The sequence below is a fragment of the Schistocerca gregaria genome, chromosome 7 (genome assembly GCF_023897955.1).
Source record: "Schistocerca gregaria isolate iqSchGreg1 chromosome 7, iqSchGreg1.2, whole genome shotgun sequence".
NCBI classification, from domain to species: domain Eukaryota; kingdom Metazoa; phylum Arthropoda; class Insecta; order Orthoptera; family Acrididae; genus Schistocerca; species Schistocerca gregaria.
In genome coordinates, this window is record NC_064926.1 from 57,430,155 (window position 1) to 57,454,222 (window position 24,068).

At 43.2% G+C, this 24,068-nt stretch overlaps 1 protein-coding gene across 1 annotated transcript in view; it reads right to left on the reverse strand.

Moving 5' to 3' along the window:
• Window positions 1-4,206: 4,206 nt before the first annotated feature.
• Window positions 4,207-24,068, reverse strand: part of LOC126281522 (uncharacterized) — a 108,247-nt gene continuing 88,385 nt past the window's right edge. The window contains exons 6-8 of the mRNA XM_049980562.1: window positions 15,152-15,324; window positions 5,793-5,900; window positions 4,207-4,451 (exon numbers count right to left, since the gene is read on the reverse strand). Of these exons, the coding sequence (XP_049836519.1) occupies window positions 4,271-4,451; window positions 5,793-5,900; window positions 15,152-15,324 (462 nt within the window). The 3' untranslated portion in view covers window positions 4,207-4,270. The remainder of the gene's footprint in view (window positions 4,452-5,792; window positions 5,901-15,151; window positions 15,325-24,068) is intronic.

Consider the following 24,068-nt stretch of genomic DNA (forward strand, 5'->3'; position numbering starts at 1 on the left):
TCGTGTTGAAGCTGCATGGGCAGCTGTACCTGTACACGCCATCCAAGCTCTGTTTGATTCAATGCCCAGGCGTATCTAGACGTTATTATGGCCAGAGGTGGTTGTTCTGGATACTGATTTCTCAGGATCTATGCAACCAAACTGCGAGAAAATGTAATCACATGTTAGTTCTAGTATAAAATATTTGTCCAATGAATACCCGTTTATCATCTGAATTTCTTCTTGGTGTAGCAATTTTAATGGCCACTAGTGTAGTACCGCCATTAATGAAGTCAGTCCTGATCAGCGTTTGATTTCCAATGGTTTAAAATAGTCGTTTTTCCACAAGTAATTATGAGAATGAGTTAAGAGTGCTATTGAAAACCTCATATTTTTTTATTTCATCATCCAGATATGTCTCACGACCTCCGCATCATCAGACTGTATTTTATTGTATAACTGGTTCTTTCTAAATATTCGATCATTAAAAAGTGCAGTGGCAAATTAAGATTCCGCCTTTACATCCTTGACAGGTTAAGAATCTTATTGGACCCAGGATAGAAGCTATAACGGCGACGAACAAGCGACGTAGCACTCAGGATGGTGATGGTGAGGATTTGGATGTGCCTTCTGCGCCAACCTCCCCCGCATCGATTATGACCCCTGCTCCTCTCGATACTACGGTACCTCCCGTTGAGGCGTAGCGCCTTCGCATGGCTCCTGTCACTTGTTAAGACGACATCGTTATAGGCATGAGTCATCGACAATATCGCCAGCTGACAGGGACCTGAGTTACAGAGCTGCACGTGGTTGTAATAGTAGGCGGCAGAGGTCAGCAGTTGACGGACAGTGGTAGCAGTCGTAGACAAACAAGGTTGTAAAGTTATGTTTTATTAATATTTAATGTATTTGAATAATTATAATTGTTTTATATGTGTAGTAATTAGGAGTTTGAGTGCTGTATGAGTGAAGAAGAACAGAAGTAAATGAAAATTGTTTTGTTTATTCACGAAGTACCAGTTAAAGTATACAGGGGATTTACTATGTGCAGTCGGTTTATGGTACTAATAAATTGTGAGTAGAACAGAAATTAATCGGTAATTTCTGAGGTAGAAATCTTATATTTGATACTTTTCTAAATTTACTTATTTAGCAATTGCCATAGAAAGAAATGTTTTACTATGATTGGTCATTGAAGTAAAGCGCGGGTTAGCGCGGTATAATACTGCAACCTGATTTGCTGCTTGTGATATCAGCAAATCAGAAAAATGCAGGCTCGCGCCAATCTATGCTGGGAACAAAGCCTTTGGTCTGGTCTAGTCGGTTCGGGACTGAGGGTTCGAACAAGTAACATCTCATTGAAAACATCTCGTTTACCGGACAATTCTATGTATGTTGCGACCTGAAATAGACAGTAGTGATCTAGTGTTTTCTACTACAGCTTTTAGCTAGACAAATGAACATTGCTCAACACTGGCAGGGCGGTAAAAAGTAACGTGCCGCGCCGCACCGTCCGTGGTACGGTGAGCGGCGAAGAAGTCATCTCCAGCATCCCTCCTGCTCGCGAAGTGGCTCCTTCTGATCTGCTTGTGTGTGGAGAGGGAGCAGAGTCCCCCCCCCCCCCCCCCCCCGCACCCTCCCTTCGTCTTTGTGTGATCGGTTAGTCTCAGACGATGCAATGTCCTCCTGCTCTTTCGTCTTCAGACGCCGACGGTTTCCTGCATTTGCCGACTACAGCAACTCCCGGCGAGAATAAAATCAGCGACCAAGTATCACCTGTTGCATTGGCAGTTCCACAGACTGCTTCCCCCTTAGTCACTGGAACTGCATTATACAGTATGATCCTGGTTCTGATGGGCAGGAAGCTGTGCCTATGACCCCTCCCACACCTCCGTCTGCAGAGGCCGCCATCCAACGTGGCCGATACAAACAGCGTACACAACCTGACCGTACGGTGGCACGTAAACAATCTAAGAAAAAAGGTTGCGATGACTGGGGTTCTGGTCCTCCGCTATCTGATTCCTCTGTGGATTCCACAATGGACCTTGACCCTCAGCGGTCTACTTAATTCTACTCGGAGGTTCCGTACATCCCTGTCCAACTGTGATCAATGACCGAAACTTATACGGTCCTTTCCTTAAACGTTAATCGTGTTGCATCTAAATTGCGAGTTGCTTCGCTACGTCAGTTGATTTATGATTTATGTGCGGACATAGTCTTCTTAGAGGAGGTGTTATTTTGTAATTTCTCCTTACCTGGTTTTCGTATGATCTTTAATGTAGCAGCCGAATATTCTACGGGGACCGCATTATTCTGTCACAAAGGCATTCCTGTTGCTGAGGTGAAAATGTTGGATTCTGGTAGAGGCATAGGTTGTCAACTTTTTAATCTTACCTTGGTTCTTTTATATGCCCCTTCTGTCACTGGTCGCGCAGTGAATCGTTCGCGTTTTTATAAAGAGGATATTGTTTATCTGTTGCGTAAGAGTCCTCCGGCTATTCTGCTGGGTGGTGATTGTAACTGTGTAAATGGTTCAAATGGCTCTGAACACTATGGGACTTAACATCTAAGGTCATTAGTCCCATAGAACGTAGAGCTACTAAAACCTAACTAACCTAAGGACATCACACACATCCATGCCCATGCCCATCCATCGATTTTATCAATCGCATAATACAAAATACGCTAGCTGATGGGACAGGTTGCGGCAGAATCAGCGCAACGACAATTTTTCTAGCACGTGGGTTCAGATTATTGTTAGGGTGGCTTTTGGGCGGTTTCCCATACAAGTGAAGACGTGTACTGAGGTGATCAGCAATTTTTTATCGCAGTAAATCAATATATGAGTAGTGAAACCAGAGAACAGGCAGTACAGGCTTTGCATGAGACAGAGCACAGGGTGTTTACTGCGCCTAAGGGATGAGCACGATACGGAGGCCGGTCGGTACCGTTGGGCTTCAGCGCCTCTTCGGAAGGTCTTTGTCCAATTTTTGTCGATATGAGTAGAAGAGTGACACACGCACTACTTGAAAACTTCTTTTATTGCGTTGTTATTATTGTTGTTGCTGTCTTCAGCATGTAGACCGGTCTGGTGCACAGCTCTACGTTAGTCTGTACTGCGCAGGCATCGTAATTCCTCCAAGACTGCTGAACCCTACACCAATTTGAACCTGCTTGCTTTAGTAAAGCCTTGGTCAGTTTTTCTCCCACCACACTTCGCTTCATTATCAAACTGACAATTCCTTGATGCCTCAGACTGTGTCCTATTAACGAATCTCTTCTTTCGGTCAAGTTGTGCCACAAATTTATTTTCTCTCTATTTCAGTTCAGCACCTTCTTATTAGTTAAATTATCTACTCGTCTAATTTCCATCTCTCTTGTATAGTACTATATTTAAAAAAATTATTTTCTATTATTGTCTGAACTGAATGAGACTTTCACTCTGCAGTGGAGTGTGGGCAGATACGAAGCTTCCTGGGACATTAAAACTGTGTGCCAGATCGAGACTCGATCTCGGGACCTCTACCAGCTGAGCTACCCAAGCACGACTCACAACCCGTCCCCACAGCTTCAGTTCTTCCACTACTTCGTCTCCTACCTTCCAAACTTCACAGAAGCTCTCCTGCGAACCCTGCAGAACTAGCATTCCTAGAAGAAAGGATATTGCGAAGACATGGCTTAGCCACATCCTGGGGGATGTTTCCAGAATGAGAATTTCACTCTGCAGCGGAGTGTGCGGTGATATGAAACTTCCTGGCAGATTAAAACTGTGTGCCGGACCGAGACTCGAACTCGTGAACTTCGCCTTTCGTGGGCAAGTGTTCTAACCATTTGCCCGCGAAAGACAAAGGTCCCGAGTTCGAGTTTCGGTCCGGCACACAGTTTTCATCTGCCAGGAAGTTTATTGTCTGAACTGTTCATCACCTACATTTCATATCCGTACAATGCTACACTCGAGAGAAGTCCGTCCAGAAAAGTGTTCTTACCTCCCAATTTTATAATCGCTATCATTGATACTCCTCAATAATTAGACTTGGTTTCTCACTGTAGCCAGGAGAAAACCAAGAGCAAACAGATGTCAGTCTTTCTGGGTTAATTATCACTATCCGTAAAAGGGAGTAAGTGCCTTGACGTTATTATTGGGAAATAATAAATCAGATCTGGTGTTCACTTACGTATATAATAAAGAGGGCAGATTTTTCCTTTAATGTTTATTTTTCACGGACAGAGTACGTGTAGGAAAACTTAAACTGGTACACGTCAGCAGCACTCGTTTGGCTGCCACCGCTGCTCAGCGATCCCCGCGCTGTGGGTCCACGGACAGGGTGGAGACGGCGTCGAGCAGGCCGCGACCCCTGGGGCAGGCCACGTAGCGCCGCCGGCACCCTCCGCCTCCGCCGCCCCCGCTGCCGCCCCTGCCCGCCTCCCGAGCCAGCACGTGCTCTGCCAGACCGGCGTCGCCGTCACTTGGCCTGCGGACACCAATCGCTCAGTTTGAAATCTACTAATGATTGGTCCTCTGTCAAAATCTTATTTCATCCCGCGAGGATCCTCTGATCCAGCGTCCACTATCATTGTATGGAATCAAGTATCTTGGTTAACTTAATTAATGTTTCGTAAAAGATCTGAATGCAAAGCGCCTTTTGTATATGAGCTGAAAATACGAGTTGCTGTAACCAGTCACATTTATTACACTGAGGCGCCAAAGGAATTGGTGTTCAAATACACAGATATGGAAACAAGCAGGATACGGTGCTGCGGTCGGCAACGCCTATAAAGGGTGTTACAAAAAGGTACGGCCAAACTTTCAGGAAACATTCCTCGCACATAAAGAAAGAAAATATGTTATGTGGACATGTGTCCGGAAACGCTTACTTTCCATGTTAGAGCTCATTTTACTACTTCTCTTCAAATCACATTTCCTGAAAGTTTGGCCTACCTTTTTGTAACACCCTGTATAAGACAACAGTGTCTGGCGCAGTTGTTAGATCGGTTACTGTTGCTACATTGGCAGGCTTTCAAGAATTACGTGAATTTGAACGTGGTGTTACAGTCGGCGCACAGTCAATGGGACACAGCATTTTCGACGTAGCCATGAAGTGGGGTTTTTCGCGTACGACTATTTCACGAGAGTACCGCGAATCCGGTAAAACATCAAGTTTCCGACATCGCTCCGGCCAGAAATACATCCTGCAAGAACGGGATCAACGACGACTGAAGAGAATCGTTCAAAGTGACAGAACTGCAAACCTTCCGCCAGTTTTCTCCAGTGCAGTCAATGCTATAATTTTGTAAACTGGGATATGTGACACTTCTGCAAACAAAACTAAACTCGCGCCTAAACTTATTATCCATTTGACATGAGCTCAATAAATTAATTACATTACATTGCAGACCTGGATAAGCGCAAATGTGTAGGGAAGAATGCGGGAAACCAGTTCTCTCTGAAAGCACATCCAAACAAGAGTAGGTTAAGATCGTAGGACGGAACATCATTGGAACAGCAGCGGATGGAGCTATGAAGTACGGGGATCGCCCAGGACGATCAAGAGTGTCATACAAGCAGTAAACTGCGAAAGGTACAGGGAGAGCTGATTGCCACAAATGCGGTAACGGAGAGGAAGGTCCAGGGAAAAGTGGAATGGCGCGCTGCGTCAAGCCAACCTTAGGGTTGAACACTAAAGAGAGGAGAGATTTGGCGTCAGACCGAGATTGCTCTAGGAAGGGTTACTTTGGACTGGATGGATGAAAAGCACACAGCTGGCTGTGCGTTCCACCCGGTGTGCTAGCAGCGTGCAGGCCGGAGTACTCACGTCAGCAACAGGTGCGCCACCTCCCCAAACAGTCCGTTGTGCAGCAGCGGCGTTTCGGCCGCCTCGCAGACTGCCCTCAGCAGGCACGCGTGACCGTCCGTGCCTAGCCTGCCACACAAGATACAACTTAGCAATACAGTTTATAAACCATTTACTAGTAGCAGTACTTTCTTATCAGACGTAAAACAAAAAGACTTCTGAATCATTGAGCGTTTTATGTAGCACCCACTATCTACACTACTGGCCATTAAATTTGCTACACCACGAAGATGACTTGCTACAGACACGAAATTTAACAGCCAGGAAGAAGATGCTGTGATACGCAAACGATTAGCTCTTCAGAGGATTCACACAAGGTTGGCGCCGGTGGCGACACCTACAATGAATTGGCATCAGTTTCCAACTAATTTCTCATACACAAACAGCAGTTGACCGGCGTTGCCTGGTGAAACGTTGTTGTGATGCCTCGTGTAAGGGGGAGAAATGCGTACCATCACGTTTCCGACTTTCATAAAGGTCGGATTGTAGCGCATCGCTATTGCGGTTAATCGTATCGCGACATTGCTGCTCGCGTTGGTCGACATCCAATGACTGTTAGCAGAATATGGAATCGGTGGGTTCAGGAGGGTAATACGGAACGCGTTGCTGGATCCCAAAGGCCTCGTATCACTAGCAGTCGAGATGACGGGCATCTTATCCGCATGGCTGTAACGGATCGTGCAGTCAGCAGATGGGGACGTTTGCAAGACAACCATCTGCACGAACAGTTCGACGACGTTTGCAGAAGCATGGACTATCAGCTCGGAGACCGTGGCTGCGGGTACCCTTCACGGTGCATCACAGACAGGAGCGCCTGCATTGATGTACTCAACGACGGCCCTGGGTGCACGAATGCGAAAACGTCATTTTTTCGGATGAATCCAGGTTCTGTTTACAGCATCATGATGGTGGCATCCGTGTTTGGCAACATCGCGGTGAACGATCATTGGAAGCGTGTATTCGTCATCGCCATACTGGCGTATCACCCGGAGTGATGGTATAGAGTGCCATTCGTTACGCGTCTCAGTCACTTCTTGTTCGCATTGACAGCACTTTGAACAGTGGACGTTACATTTCAGATGTGTTACGACCCGTGGCTCTACCCTTCATTCGATCCCTGCGAGACCCTACATTTCTGCAGGATAATGCAGGACCGCATGTTGCAGGTCCTGTACGGGCCTTTCCGGATACAGAAAATGTTCGACTGCTCCGCTGGCCAGCACATTCTCCAGATCACTTACCAATTGAAAACGTCTGGTCAATGGTGGTCGAGCAAGTGGCTCGTCACAGTACTCCAGTCACTACTCTTGATGAACTGTGGTATCGTGTTGAAGCTGCATGGGCAGCTGTACCTGTACACGCCATCCAAGCCCTGTTTGACGGAATGTACAGGCGTATCAACGCCGTTATTACGGCCAGAGGTGGTTGTTCTGGGTAGTGATTTCTCAGGATGTATCCACCCAAATTGCTTGAAAATGTAATCGCATGTCAGTTCTAGTATAATATATTTGTCCAATGAATACCCGTTTATCATCTGCATTACATTAATGGCCAGTTTATTCATATGCACCTCTACGGCTTTGGGAGACGACTGGGTGAAAACTACGAGAGACGAAGAGGGGAAAAAAGGAAACGGGGAGTATGAGTAGAACTCTCTCGGCGAGATTTCCGTACAACTTTATTATGTATATAGGTAGTTCATTCCTACCGAAAACTGATAATCTTCGTGATTTTTCCCTGCGCCGCTCGTGGTCTCGCGGTAGCGTTCTCGTTTCGCGAGCACGCAGTCCAGGGTACAATTCCCGACGGGGTCAGCGACTTACAATTGCCCCGAGTTGACTGGGTGTTGTGTCATGTTGTGTCGTCTTAATTATCATCATTCATCCCCATTACGGTCTCTTTTGCGATTACTGGTAAGATTTGTGGAAGTCTGTTGTGGTTTCGGAAATGCCGTATTGTTCTTCGGAACAGACCAGTGGATATTTCAATGGCTATTGAAATCTCACCACAAGCAACCGAAGTGCAATCAGCACGAAATATTTCTAAGTTATACACACAAAGCTTCCTCGTGAATCATTCTAGCTATTACTGAAAATCACATCAAAATCCCTGCGACTTTTAGCAGATCATGGATGCAATGTAAGTTCGTAATCGCGAAAAAATATTTTTGTGCGATATAATTACAGATTACAATCTTCGGATTTTTTTACTTTCTCTGTTAAACCGTGCTTCTTGCCAAATTTCACGACTGTAAGTCAACGTGCAAGAATCCTCCACTCGTACTAAGCCTCCAGTCCGCAGATGGTGGTATAAGGGGGGCACAGTATAACTGGCCAGGCTTTCCCACCAGAGATTTGCGATAATTAAGTCAGTTCGTCCTTAAAAACTAAGCTACTGAGCCGCCGCGTAGGAATTCTTTCTACATGTGGATATGCTCTCGTAGTTTTATGTCCCCTTGCTGAGCCGCAGCAGCGCCGTCGGATTCTCAAAATCCAATACTACTGCCTATTTTTTACGTAATGAAGCAGGAAGAAGTTTTGTGCAAATAATTTTTACACGGGATGCCATTATGGTGCCTTTATTTAAGAAATACCGTAAAATAAACTTGTTCCCAGTGATTATAAGCCACCTATCAACGGTACGAGAGCATGGTCTACCACATGACAAGATCGAAAAGCATCCTATCGACGACTGCCGAATATGGCGCACAGTCTCTAACTTGAGCGGACAATCGGCACAGTTCGTATAAGATCGTACATCTTCGGCTATGCCAAAGCTATTCATGTATTTATTAATATCATCCTTTCCTGGCATTTTAAAGTTACTGAAGGATAGTTTTTATGACCCGAAGGCATCTCCTAATGTCTGAAAGGCGAAAGGCAACTTTTTTTATCAATTATTCATTAATGACAATTACTGAATTCACGCCAGAATAAATGTATATTCCATACACATCTCTGTGCTTAGGCCACGAGCAATTTCTGCATCGGAACCTCATCCCATTGGGTCTGAAATCGCCAGATGGCCAACCGCCTCTGCTAGCCAGCTTGGGAACCTACCGCTCGCCCCTTACTCCGCACGTACAGGAGCGCTGATGCATTCGCTTTACGTATGTGAAATAGCAAAACTGGAAATTAAGTAAAATGCTCTCTTATTTGCAAATAAGTTTTACCTTACAAACGGTGAGTACACTATACGTTTTGATGAGTGAGTGTGCGAGTATCAAAATATGGCTGTATCTTTTTATTGCATTGACTTAAAAGGATAAATTATTTTACTCCCCAAAACGAGATAGAGGTTAGTACGTGACATAAATTTCAACTTAATATCTCTAAGAATTCCTGAGGGAAAGGGGTCTTAACAGTCGGACAGAAGACAGAGAGACAGACAGATGGACAACGAAGTGATCCTAGAACGGTTACGTTTCTATCGACTGAGGCATAGAACCCTAAGAATGACAGTTATTACTGAATAGAGCATATCTCAACGATATACGCACCGTGGGGTAATTTCATTTAGGAGCAGATGTATCAGGGCATAATGTTGCATAAAATTAGTTCTCACCTGATTCTGTGTTTGTAGAATACCGGAAGGCTTTTGATACTATTCCTCACAAGTGGCTTATAATCAACTTGTGTGCCTGTAGAGTATCATCTCAAAAACTGAAGCAATATCTGTCATTCCTCCAAAGAAGTGTTATACGCCCTCTGCTGTTCACAGTTTTTATAAATGATATAGGAAAGAACCTGAGCAGACCGCTTACGTTGTGTACAGATGACACTGGCATTTATCATCTAGTAAATTCATCGGAATACCAAAACAAATTGCAAAATTATTTGTGTGATTTATCGTGTAACTGAAATTTAATGGATTCCTTTTAATACTCATGAGGATGCCGCGAAAAGGGCCATTGAACATAAATAATGAAAACACTGAAGTCATCCACATGAGTACTAAAAGGAAGGAATCCATTAAATTTCGGTTACACGATAAATCACAAAAATCCAGGAGCTGTGAATCCAACTAAATAACTGATGATTATAATTATACAAGTGGTCGACACAACAGATAATACTCGTTTATATGGGGACTCAATAATTTGTCAATAGGAGGTTAATGGATGAGGGACGCCATATTGCAGCGTGTGATAAGCTGGAAATTTGGATCGATCAGGAACGGCGTCCCGATGGCCGAAGCGGTCAATGCAACAGCTCATGACAAGCGATAATTCCAGGATCGAGCTCCGGTCCAGCAAAAAATTTCAAATTTCACCATTGCATTTCCAGAGTGCACCCTGCCTTTCCCTTTCATTCACATTCCTCTCTTTCATATTAAATTCACACGAACACGTTCATAAAAATGTAAGTCTTGCGAACCAAAGACTATTTATTAGCAGAACAGTTGTAAGATACGACAAATCCATTAAAGAGGACTCCCTGCACTACTCTTGTCCGTCCTCTGTTAGGGTTGGTTCAAATGGCTCTCAGCATTGTGGGACTTAACTTCTAAGGTCATCAGTCCCCTACAACTTAGAACTACTTAAACCTAACTAACCTAATGACATCACACACATCCATGCCCGAGGCAGGATTCGAAACTGCGACCGCAGCGGTCGCGCTGTTCCAGATTGTAGCGACTAGAACCGCTCGGCCACTAAGGCCGGCCTTCTCATCCGTGACCTTTTCAGTGGAACACTGCCTGTCTTAGCCGATTTAGGCAAATCACGGAAAATTGGGATACGAATCGCTGTCCCCTACTGCACCAGCTCGCTCGGTCGTCCATTGGTTTCTCTCAAAACTAATTGTAATGGTATTCATCGATTTTAATTCATGATCTCTTCACATAAAATGAAGCGGTATACGTGAAAGAAGCAATAACAGATATAAAAACCTCATATGGCCCGTCTATTACTGAGCCTCTTTACATTCGAATTTGTACGCTGATGCACACGCCTTTAGTACGAACACATGCCATTCGTTAACACTCATCTCTCTGCGAAAATAGATTGACAATTTTATGCAAAGAAAGACCATAGGTCTTCACTGTTCTGGTTGTAGATACATTGGTTCTCACGGACACTTTCCCTCGCTGCAGGATGCGAGAGAGCATACAGGGTTCCGTTTCAGGAGCTGTGGATGGATGGAAGGAGGATCAGGATTTTACACTCTCACTCTCTCTCTCTCTCTCTCTCTCTCTCTTCTCTTCTCTCTCTCTCTCTCTCTCTCTCTCTCTCTCTCTTCTCTTCTCTCTCTCTCTCTGTTCTCTGTCTCTCTCTCTCTCTCCCTCTCTGTCTCTTTCGCTCCCCTCTCTCTCCCTCACCTTCCTTCCCTCCCTGCCAAAATAGTCATGAATGTGGGTTAAATGCTCCTTCACTCTAATGTTCCACAGATACCTACAAAAGTATTAATAATGAAAGTAAAATTTATTGACTATCATTTGTGGATAATTTTGTAATGTGGCAACATTTGTCCACAATATATATTTAATAATCTTTAAATTTTTTTTTCAAACATGTTCATAGTGGATCAATGTTTGTGATGCACAATCCGATTGTTAATCGTTTCATTGGCTGGTACCAGCTAGCACTAGGTATCAACGGCCTGTCGGAGTGGCCGAGCGGTTCTAGGCGCTAGGTTTAAGTAGTTCTAAGTTCTAGGGGACTGATGACCTCAGAAGTTAAGTCCCATAGTGCTCAGAGCTATTTAAACTAGGTATCAACAATTTTTGAAGTACTGCATGTCTGGCTGTTAGTTAGAGCTGAACACTGAGCGAAAGGGTAATGTTGGCATCGAATTTTTCAGAAGCTGCTATCAGCTAAAGCGGACTGGGAAGAGAATTGTCGTATCCTGCAAGGTTGGACTTTATTGCCCTGAGAGAGAGCAGAGTGAGGAGGCGGCAGTTTGCAATGCTGCAGACTACAGAACTCCCATAGTGCAGACTTTACGAGATGTTGCACTCTGGTGGGCCGAAAAATATTTCGAAATAGCTTAACTGACGCAGGAGCATCAGGGGACGAACAAAGTCAAAAAACCTTCTTTGTAGTGCGAAGGGATGCGCAGGGGTTCACAAACGACGATCGCTAGCTGACGTCCAAGGGATCTTCTCACAGGAAGCAACGGATCACACTTCCCTCGAAAAAGCAGAGATGCGTACTTGATTAGCGGAGTTCTAAGGATGCAGGCGGGGAAATGGAAACTTCTAGAAAATATTCTGAAAGGAGTATAATCTTCAGGCGTTTAGCTGGCATATTCATGATTTATGCAGTGGGAGGTAATGTTTTTGTAACGGTCTTTGGGATTCGTCGCGTGATCGTAAACGTAGACAATGCGTGTCGAGGAGGGAGCAGGTGTGCAGTGTAGAGAGACACTTCCCTGCAGGGATCGATCGGAGACACTTCCCTCTGGGGATCAAACCTCGCTCGGTAGAGCCGCAGCAGAGAAACTCACGGTTAGATTTTGAAAAGGGTTGATTTCGCCACAAGGAGCACGTGAAGTCGGTTCTGTGTGGACAGAGTTGTTATTCTGTTTACTCGAATGATGGCTTTTAGCCTATCCGTGAAGACTGACACAAATTTAAGTGCAACTTTATGGAAGGATACTTGAGTCGAGTGTCTGTTCCTGTCTGTTGAGCAAAAAGAAATCTAGACTTGTGTTCTGTCTTGTACTGACATCATTTCGGCTCTCTCAGTTTGCAAATGGCATATAACGTCCCCTGTACACGTAGACAATTACAGGTAAGCCACACACACAACCTCCACAGCAGACAACGCTGCAAAGAGCAGGTCAGCGGTGCAGTATAATTGCTGTCCGTACCTCGACAGGTGATATGCGCGCTTCTGTTCTGCGAGTAGGGAAACACTCACAGTAAATGTGTTGATTTCCGTTTGCTTGTCCACTGAGCTTGTTCCAAAAGTGCCAGTAGAAATGTAGGTCTTCTGTTTCTCACCGCTAATCAGTATCAGCCATGTTTGTGTGCATCTAATAAATGGTGGCACTGTCTAAAGAAAGATAAACATATGTTCTCCATCCTCGAAATTACTCGTAGGATAGAACCTGACATTGTGTATTTCATATTTATACATTTTTTGACATTTCGTATTTTTTGAGAATAAATCGTTTATTCTGTCCAAGTCATGATTCTTTCTAGTAGCATCACGAAAGGAATAATTGGTTTGACTTGCTAAACTGAAAATCTGTAGGTGTAGACTGTCAAAGGCAGGGTCGTTGTAAGAATTTGTTGGCGTGAGAATACCATTGTGGAGGCAACCACACATACATAAGCCATATGTCGTATACACCATTGAGGCTTGCATAAAAATTTTACCTTGCTTTCTGAAAGCCTGATAGATGCAGTAGTGCAAGTCAGTGTTTTGGAAGATACTGCCAAGATGACAGGCTGAAGAATTTCTGCAGAGGAAAGATGATTTATGGCAAATATCAAAAGTGCTTGGAAATGGAAATTTGTGGTAAGTACTATGAGACCAAACTGCTGAGGTCATCAGTCCCTAGGCTTACACACTACTTACACTAACTTACACTAAGGACAACACACATACCCATCCCAAAGGGAGGAGGGAGGATTCGAACCTCCGACGGGGTGGGAGGGGGGGGGAGGGGAGAGCCGCGCCAACCGTAGCAAGGTTCCTCAGACCGCGCGACCGAAAGTACTTTAAAATATTTAGTAACACATATTGGGAAAGTAGACAAAATAGCAGAATTCAAATATTTGAAGAAGTTTATTCAAGAAATCGGCTTGGAAAAGTCTTCTTTAGAGGAAAGGATACATATGAAGGGAAAATATATCATATAACTAAGAATACATACAACAAAATGTCCTTATCTAAAAGCTTTAAATAAAGCAGTATAACACAGTAGTGAAACAAGAATGCCTATATGAAACTGAATGTCTGGTATTAAATTATAAGTTTCATAAGCTAGAAACAATAAAAAGAAGAGTTATAACGAAAAGTTACGTTCTCATGAAAAGACAGCCTTTTCGAAATTGAGATCACATCATCGGACACTTATTGAAAACTATAAGGATGTGGAGGTGGCTACGTTTTGGAAATATTAACAGAATCAGTGACAACAGAGTCACGGTGTAGAACTTCAAATACCTGGAATCAAGACTTACGAAAGACTTGGAAACGGAAAATATAAAAGAAGAAGAAGTATTGGAAAGAGATTTTAGGAAAAAGTTCTTGAAACTGGAAGGATTGCAAGACAGGATGAAAATAAAACTACCCAATGTGATTTGAAGACAGAAAAAAGAAACATAGTGAAACAATGAAGGAATACTAGAAGAAAAGGTAAGAGTAACGAGAGATCAAGAAATGAAATTGGAACGCGATCTTTAGAAGTACTTAATGCAAGAAGAAGAAGAATAAAACATACAATTTGTTTTAATTTAATAACAATAATGCTTTGTTAACACCAGTGATTCGTACATCGCTTTAGCACAACTTCGAAGAAATTGTCATTCAGTGAAATGAACTTGGCCGGAAATTTGAGACTTCCATGCGTGATTCTACTACTTTGAGGCCACAAAAACCACAAACTCAGATACCATAGTTAACATCAAAATTTTTAAAATATAAAATTGAAGTGTGCATTCACCAAGTATCTTTATTTCATTTAGGTTGTGTGCTTCGACTAGTGTGAAGGTGGGAGGAAACCTATTACGTTCAACCTTTAGCGCCTACATTGGGGAAGTCAGTCTTCCTGTATTTCTTTTCTTAGTAGGGGTCTTTCCGTTTCTGCCTTGGCTTATTCAACATCAGGTACTGTCATCCTGCGAATGGGCACCTTTCCCTGACAGGTAACTTCTCTACTAGCGGTCCATATGTAAGCCCATCAACTTGGAATTTTAAGCTGAGAAGTTCCCTGTGTCAAACAAAGTTTTCTAGAAATGTTTAGAATTCTTTGCAATTTTTTACACTGTTAGTTTTGATGCTACACTATTCTCCAAAGGTTAACTGAGGAATATGGATATTGAGTTTTTACTAAAAAACATTTCCTTTTTTTTATTGTTTGCGTGTTCATGACAACTCCTCCCCATCCCTTCCTCTTCGATCTACCCCTCCCTCTCATATTGCGCTTATCGCATCCTGCAGACACTTACGAAATTCTACGTTAGTATTGTAATTCATCACATAGTCCACAAACATTAAGAAATTTTCTTTTAGATCAAATTTTTATTGAGACTGAAAATATAACTTCGGAACAACAGCACAACAGATTTCTGTAGTTGAATGGTACAAGAGTCTCATTTTTACAGGGATCAAGAGCGAGGGGATGGGCGACACCAGCTGTTTTACTTACCCGTTCATTATCGAAGTGAAAACTGCATAGATGGCAGCACGGCCGACGTTGAGAGGGAAGTGCTGCGATATCTCGCTTATGTTTGACGGATGCGCGTACAGCCCTTGGAACTGCAGGAGCATCCCAACCGAGCGGTTGGACACCTTCACCGGAATAGACAGACCGACGACCCACTGTAACGAAGCGGTTCATATTAGTTTCAGCCTGTGCAGCCTGCCCCAGACTTATTGAATCACTACTGTTCACTTCAGGAATAAAATATTTCTCAGTGTATGTAAATATAACTCAAACATTTCATACATATTATCTTGATTGCGGGCAACAGCAGTTAAACGTTGTAATTTTTCTAAGAAGTAAAAAAAAAATGGTCTGCCTGTAGGTAGTTTATTTTCTTTATTGTTATTTTCAAACCTTATACAGGTGGGCCGGCAGCGGCAAACTACGCCGCTCTTCGGCCACAGATAGGACAAACAATACATAAGGATACATCGGAAAACAGACATGGTGGATAAACAACAGTAGACATACAAAATTAAAATACACGGAGGCGTTCACAGGCGCACAGTCCAAAATAAAAACGTCCAGAAACGTGTACACGAACCGAGATGACAGAAATGACACACGCGAACGATGGAGCACGAACGATGAAAAACTGGAACACGAACACGAAGGCACACACAAACACTAGGCGATGATCTCCGGCGCGCGAATGCTCCCCTTCCCACACCTCCTCATCCGTATCCTTCTTTTCCCTTCTTTCGAGCAATGTGGAACAATGTTTCATGCACTGGAATCGCATTTGGGAGTAACGAGGTTCGAATCCTCCTCTACCCACCTTGATTAGGTTTTCCATTTTTCCCTAAATCGCTTACGGCAATATTGTCCTGGTCAGTTTCAAAATAAAATTGCTCTCTTCTCTTGCTCATCAGTACACGGGATCCTTCTGTAATGTCCTTGTCATCAGCGTTAAATTCAAGTTTCTTTTCTCCCCTTCATATCCTTCCACCCACATCCCCACCCTCATCCCCCATCCCTACTTCATCTCGCTGCTTCTGTGTGCGTGTGTGCGTGTGTGTGTGTGTGTGTGTGTGTGTGTGTGTGTGTGAGCAACCGTGCGAGAGAGAGAGAGGAAGATATAAAAGACTGAGGGAAAGAGAAAGTAAGTATGGAAATGAGAACGAAACGACGTATATAAAAATGTGGAAAACCTTATAGCGCTGATGTAGATGGATGTGTGCTTGTGACAACTATAGCTCCACATGTTTTTCACGTCAATACCAAGTATTGCCGTTCAGAAAAATTTAAAATTAAGAGAGAAATACAAAGTTGAGGAAAGTTTAAAAACAATTCGAGGGGGAGGGTGCATGTCCAGCCCTCATTACAACGTACTCTGAACATCTCTCTGTGTGACAACTAGTGGGATGTCGACGAGACAAACAAATACTGCACAAAACATCAACACTTTGTAAACTCTGAAACTGGTCTAATTACCCCTCGTGTAGATGAAAGAGCGGTACGTAGACAAACTACAATGTTTTGTTAAAGGGCGTTTTGTGCGCGTAATATTGCGCTCCTGTGGAACTTAATTGCATGACGCAAAATACACGTTAAATGAGCAAACGGAAGAGAAAACGACCGCGCGGAAGTGTAGTGATTGGTAGCCATGTGTGTCGACACTAGAGCATGGAATCCATGCTTGGTGACTATTGATCTGCTGATTCTTGTGGAGAGTTGACAATACGCTAGGTAATTATTTTAACAGAGATACAGATCTAGGGATTGTTTTCTAAACAACTAAATCACTGACGACCAAAAAAATGCATTCGGATACCGTTGGTTTATAAAAAAGAGGCGTGATAACGGGTTCATCTAGACACAAAGTCTGGATAACTGTCACCGACGAGAAATTGTGTGATAAAAATATGTATTGTCGGGTGTGCAGAAACGTCATCTATTACACTTCAGAAAACGAACGAACCCTTAACTATTTACGTCTTTCTCATGTGTCGCCGGTAATGGTCTTACAAAGAAACAGCACCATTTTAACCTCATATTTTAAGGAGAAAAAAATTCACACTAGGAAGTCATCAGCTTCAGCAATCGCCCCGCTCGAAAATTGGCCATAATTCTGGCCGTGTGCAGCTACGAACATCTGGAAGTACACTTCACCGCAAGAAGCAGGCAAAAATAGTTGCTCTTCATGAACACACACAAATGACTGTAAGAGCGACTGCTTCTGTTGTTGGTGCGGGAAGAATCTAGTGTTTCAATACTTATTAGAACATATAGTGATACTGCCTAATAGTCTCCAAAGAGAAAAGGCTGACGTAGGCAGAAACGAACATGTGACAAAACTCTACATCGAACCAGTAGAATTCATCCTCACAAAACAAGTAAAGACCTTCAGAGACATTTATTGGCTATTGGGACTGAAACTGACTCTTCAACCGTACGGTATAATCTTTTTGATTTTGGGCGAAAGGCACGAAAGCCAATACAGAAGCAGTTGTTAACATCTGCCATAAAGGAAAACAGTAGGCATGGGCCAAAATATATCAATGTTTGACCTCCAATGACTGGAAACGTGTAATTTTCAGTGATGAGTCACATTTTATTGTTCAAGGATACAGAGCACCCATGAGGCAGTAAGACTAGAGTACCTTGAACAGATTGTAAAACTCCGTCCCAAAAAATGTTTTGGTGTTTCCTCACTTCTAGTGGTGCTGAGGCACTAGTTACAGTTGATGGCATGATGAATTCAACCAAATACTTTGAAATCCTAAGATGCAAGATTGTGCCATTCTTCGCAGATGTTGGAAGAACATTTTAACATGGTCAGGCCTCAAATCATACTTCTAAAGCAGTCAAGACATTCGTGGAAGAAAACAGCATTAATGTGCTTCAGTGGCCTAGTAATCCACCAGACTTAAATCCCATCAAAATTTTGCGCAGTGCTTTGAAAATGCTTCTTGCTAATACGGACTGCTCAACAAATGAATGTATGATGATAATTGTGGTGAAAGTCAGGTTTCATGACGATTAATTACGGAAATTTTGCCTTAAGCTGGTGGAATCAATGCTACAACGTGTTCAGAAGCTCGGTAAAGTGAAAAGAAGACATATTGGTTATTAATATTCACTAAGCTACTATGTTATACATATAGTAATAAATGTGAAGTTAAAGTGTAATTAATTTGCGCACTACTGCACATAGCGAATCACAAATGCGTTAATTTATTTGGAGTGAAATTAAAGTGAACCACGTTAGCAGAAGTCGCTCTATTCTGGAACGTGACAGCCACGATCAAATTATACATCGAAAATCATTAATCTCATATCAATGTTATTACTCAGTTGCTTGCATTTATTCATTTATATTTTGAGACATACAGATACAGCTAAAAAAATAATGTTGAACAGTATGTGTGTGAGGATAATATATTATATACTATTTTCGTTTAAAATAACGTATTCTCGATCTGTATTTGAAAACACGTTTAGCAGACGTACCTCCCTCGCCTTCATCATCACACGATAAATTATAGAACAAAATCCACTTCATGTGCCAGTAATGTCTTAATTTATTGCAAGACTGGTTTCGAAGGCTAAGCTTCATCTTCAGGTGCCACGAAATAATTACGAAATCTTAAATGGGTAATGGTCAGGGCAGTCAATCATGGGGGGAACACGCCCACGTCAAAAAAACGCATGGAAGCGTACAACCAGCAACCGCAACATCCGCCTGTATAGCACGATGCGGATGTGGTTAAGTGCAGACACTCCAGAAGCCAGCTGACAGCAGCGTTGGGAGGGGGGATGTATATCTACTACTTCGGTTCCCTATCTTACTGCCTCCTATGTCTGTCGTTTCCACAGCAGCTGTCAGCTGATCCCTTGATTTCTCAGAATGTGGCTGGTCAACCGATCCCTTCTTTTAGTCAAGATATGCAACAAATTTCTTTTCATCCCAATTCTATTCAGTACCTCCTCAGTGGTTACATGATCTATTCATCTAATTTTCAGCTTTTTTCTTGTATCACCCCGTTCCAGAAGCTTCTATTCTCTTCCCTTCTGAACCGTTTGTCATCCAAGTTTCACTTCCACACAAGGCTACACTTCAGACAAATACCTCCAGAAAAAACTTCCCAACAGTTAAATCTATAATCGATTTTCTCAAATTCCTCATCTACAGGAGCGCTTTTCTTGCCATGGTCGGCCTACATTTTATATCCTCTCTACTTCGGCCATCGTCAGTCATTCTCCTGCGCAAATAAAAAAAAAGCCTCATCTACTACTTTGTGTCGTTTCCTAATCGTATTACCATCACTTGATTTAATTCGAATGGTTCAAATGGCTCTGAGCACTATGGGACTTAACATCTGAGGTCATCAGTCCCCGAGAACATAGAACTACTTAAACCTAACTAACCTAAGGATATCACACACATCCATGTCCGATGCAGGATTGGAACCTGCGACCGAACCGGTCGCGCGGTTCCAGACTGAAGCGCCTAGAACCGCTCTGCCACAACGGCTGGCCGCTTTAATTCGACTAAATTTTATTGTCCTTGTTTTGCTTTTAATAATGTTCATCTTATAACCTCGTCTCTAAACATTGTCAATTCCATTCAACTGCTCTTCCAAGTGCTTTGGTGTCTCTGATAGAATTACAGTGTAATCGGCAAACCTCTATTTTTTTTTAATTTCTTCACTCTGAATTGTAATTCTTTCTCCAAAGTTTCCATGGCTAATGCTTGCTCAGTGTATAAGTTGAATTACGTTGGGAATAGGTTACAACCCTGTCTCACTCCCTTCGCAAGTACTGCTTCTGGAAGATACAGGCGGAGTAAAAGCAGGCATTCGTAGTGTGCACCCAGTGACAGCTTAAGACGTGTGCGTAAACGCTAAGACTATTAGCTCGGGTGAAGCCATGAAAATGTAACTTAACTGTAGTTCAGACAAATGCTCCTGAATGAGGCGCATACTATTACCGTTCTCTCGACTGACATGGACAATGCCACAATACTTATAAATGTGGCGGGCTGTAACATGAATAGGCGATTCGCAATTAATATTCTGGGCTTCTAGGGGCTGGAGAGCGAAGATAGAAGATAAAGTTTTGACATGGAATCCAGATCCGGAAATGTCCTGTTTGGATATAAAATAAATTTGAAGATCGGATCATTTTCAGACCCCTCGCTTCAAGGTAGGCATACAAACTGAGAAGACTGCGCCATAGACAGTCCTTGTAGTAATTATGAAAGCATACAAATTAAGTAAGTATATTATAGTGTGAAAAATCATTTTTCGTATGTTCTTATTTGTTATTCTGCTATAAAATGATACAGTACATTACACAGTTTTACGTCTTCTGTCAGTAAAAGAGTTTGAATGTTCCTTGGTAATACATTGCCAAAGTAATTCAGATGGTGCATTACTATCATGGCTTCTTGATACCTCCTGTTGCAGCCATAAGAAATATGGTAAACATCTTTCTGACTGCGGCATCCACATGAAGAAGATGAGATAATGCCGAGGCGATAGAGAGGTTGTCGGAATCTTCCGTCATTAAATCAACAGTGTGGCAGTGCCCCTCCCTAAGAAGCTGACACCGTAGTTGCAATTCTGTTATCGAGGACGTGATGGGAGACAGTTTCTACATTTAAGCTACAGGTTTCCGTTCAATAGGGCCCTGATTCTAGTGCTTACTGTATGGAGGGGAACGTCAAGTGTAACTTTATTGTCCTCTACCAAAGCAGTGTACAGAGAGTCATTGCATTTACACCCAGAACGTAATGGCAATATAATTTAGGCTAGATAGCTCCTGAACTGATTCTATTAAGATACACTTCTGGCCATTAAAATTGCCACACCAAGAAGAAATGCAAATGATAAACGGTTATTCATTGGACAAATATATTATACTAGAACTGAAATGTGATTACATTTTCACGCACTTTGGGTGCAAGATCCGGAGAAAACAGTCCCCAGAACAACCAACTCTGGCCGTAATAACGGCCTTGATACGCTTGGGCATTGATTCAAAGCTTGGATGGTGTGTACAGGTACAGCTGACCATGCAGCTTCCACACGATACGACAGTTCATCAAGAGTAGTGACTGGCGTATTGTGACGAGCCAGTTGCTCAGCCACCATTGACCAGACGTTTTCAATTGGTGAGAGATGTGGAGAATGTGCGGCCAGGGCAGCAGTCGAATATTTTCTGCATCCAGATAGGCCCATACAGGACCTGCAACTTGCGGTCGTGCATTATCCTGATGAAATGTAGGGTTTCTCAGGGATCGAATCAAGGGTAGAGCCACGGGTCGTGACACATCTGAAATGTAACGTCCACTGTCAATACGAACAAGAGGTGACCGAGACTTGTAAACAATGGCACCCCATACAATCACGCCTGGTGATAAGCCAGTATGGCGATGACGAATACACGCTTCCAATGTGCGTTCACCGCGATGTCACCAAACACGGATGCAACCATCATGATGCTGTAAACAGAACCTGGATTCATCCGAAAAAATGACGTTTTCCCATTCGTGCACCCAGGGCCGTCGTTGAGTACATCAATGCAGGCGCTCCTGTCTGTGATGCACCGTGAAGGGTACCCGCAGCCACGGTCTCCGAACTGATAGTCCATGCTACTGCAAACGTCGTCGAACTGTTCGTGCAGATGGTTGTCTTGCAAACGTCCCCATCTGCTGACTGCACGATCCGTTACAGCCATGCGGATAAGATGCCCGTCATCTCGACTGCTAGTGATACGAGGCCGTTGGGATCCAGCACGGCGTTCCGTATTACCTTCCTGAACCCACCGATTCCATATTCTGCTAACAGTCATTGGATCTCGACCAACGCGAGCAGCAATGTCGCGATACGATTAACCGCAATAGCGATGCGCTACAATCCGACCTTTATCAAAGTCGGAAACGTGATGGTACGCATTTCTCCCCCTTACACGAGGCATCACAACAACGTTTCACCAGGCAACGTCGGTCAACTGGTGTTTGTGTATTGTAAATCGGTTGGAAACATTCCTCATGTCAGCACGTTGTAGGTGTAGCCACCGGCGCCAACCTTGTGTGAATCAGTTGCATATCACAGCATCTTCTTCCTGTCGGTTAAATTTCGCGTCTGTAGCACGTCATCTTCGTGGTGTATCAATTTTAATGGCCAATAGAGTATTAGGTCCCTTTATTTCTCGGTCAAAAAGGTGGCCAAGTACGTAGTGCTTTACACCGATCATTACATCACGTTAAGCTCATAAATAAAAAATGTGAAGGTTCCACAAATGCCCTTCGGCCTTTGGGCGTTTCTTGGGGAGCAGGACCGAGAATCTGCATCAACATACAGGGTGTTTCAAAGTATCTGATCAAACGTCTAGGGGTGAGAGTCAACGTCACTGGTAGCAACTTTCGTTGCAGCCAAAATGTCGGTGACTCTTCCCGGCGACGACAGGCGTCGTTTAGTATTCGCCGGACCTCGATCGACGAGATTTCACCGAACTATTTCTACTGTTGCCCTGGCCAGCACATTCTCCAGATCTCTCACCAATTTTAATCGGCTGGTCAGTGGTGGTCGAGCGACTGGCTCGTCACAATACGCCAGTCACTACTGTTGAAGCTGCATCGGCAGCTGTACCTGTACACGCCATCCAAGCTCTGTTTGACTCAATGCCCAGGCGTATCAAGGCCGTTATTACGGCCAGAGGTGGTTGTTCTGGGTACTGATTTCATAGGATCTATGCACCCAAATTGCGTGAAAATGTAATCACACGTCAGTTCTAGTATAATATATTTGTCCAATGAATAACCGTTTATCATCGGCATTTCTTCTTGGTGTAACAATTTTAATGACCACTGGCGTATTTTGTTCCTTACGTCGTTTGTACCTGGTACATACGCATAAAGATGTTTAATGAAACTATACACCGAGGCAGTTATCATTCATTTCTCATTAAAGATGTTACCGACCGCACTGAAAATATCTTGAAGAAGCGCGATATCGGCTTACTATAGAGACTCACGTAGAACACGCGGAAATTCCAAGGGTCGGCTAAAGATTCTTTCATGCCTGTGGAATAAACAGGAATTTGCAGGGTACCGTGTAGTTGTGGAGTCCTGTTCGTGGCTTCTAGAAAAAGAACAGTATAAAAGCGACTAGATGAACATTAGAGTAAGAATAGTAGGGGAGAAACAGGTAGATCAGCAGCTGTGGAACATGCTTCGTAGCCGTGGGGACCCCCAGATTAGATTTGACGAGAATCACGATATGGCTGCCGCAAGTGAATATTATAATACATTTTTCAGACAGAGTGTCGAGATTATTAAACACCCCAATACGTCGAAAGAGGGAGGTTATGAAACTGATTTGTCATTTGGATGCCGGTGCTGAAGAAGATGTGTACCAGTTTTCCACGTGGAGAGACAGAAAATGCGGACGACAGCCGTCGTTAATGAACAGTTGTTCTCCAATTTTTAAACCGTGTTGTCAAACCTCTGCAAGGAAACAGGTGGAAACGAAATTTTACTTCAATCAGTGGTGAGCCGAGGAGCGAATCGGTCCTTGAGGACGTCCGCCGCTGATGGGGTCCGTTAAGTTTATTTAAAAAAACAGCGTGGGATTTTTTAATAAGTGTGAGCTTGCCAATAGGAAAACGCATTGTAAAACCTCAGAAGACAAACTCTGTGGCACCTACAGGACTGCTGGATTACGTGGTGTCACAGAATCGACTGAAATGGAAGAATGTGGAAGTCGAATTATCGCACACTTTTCATGATCAACTACGATTGAAAGCTCTATAAGTTTTACATTTCATCCTTAGTTCTCATTTACGAGTAAATTACTCACTTTATGTGCTACTTCAACATAATTACCTTAAAAATATTTTATACAGTAGTTTC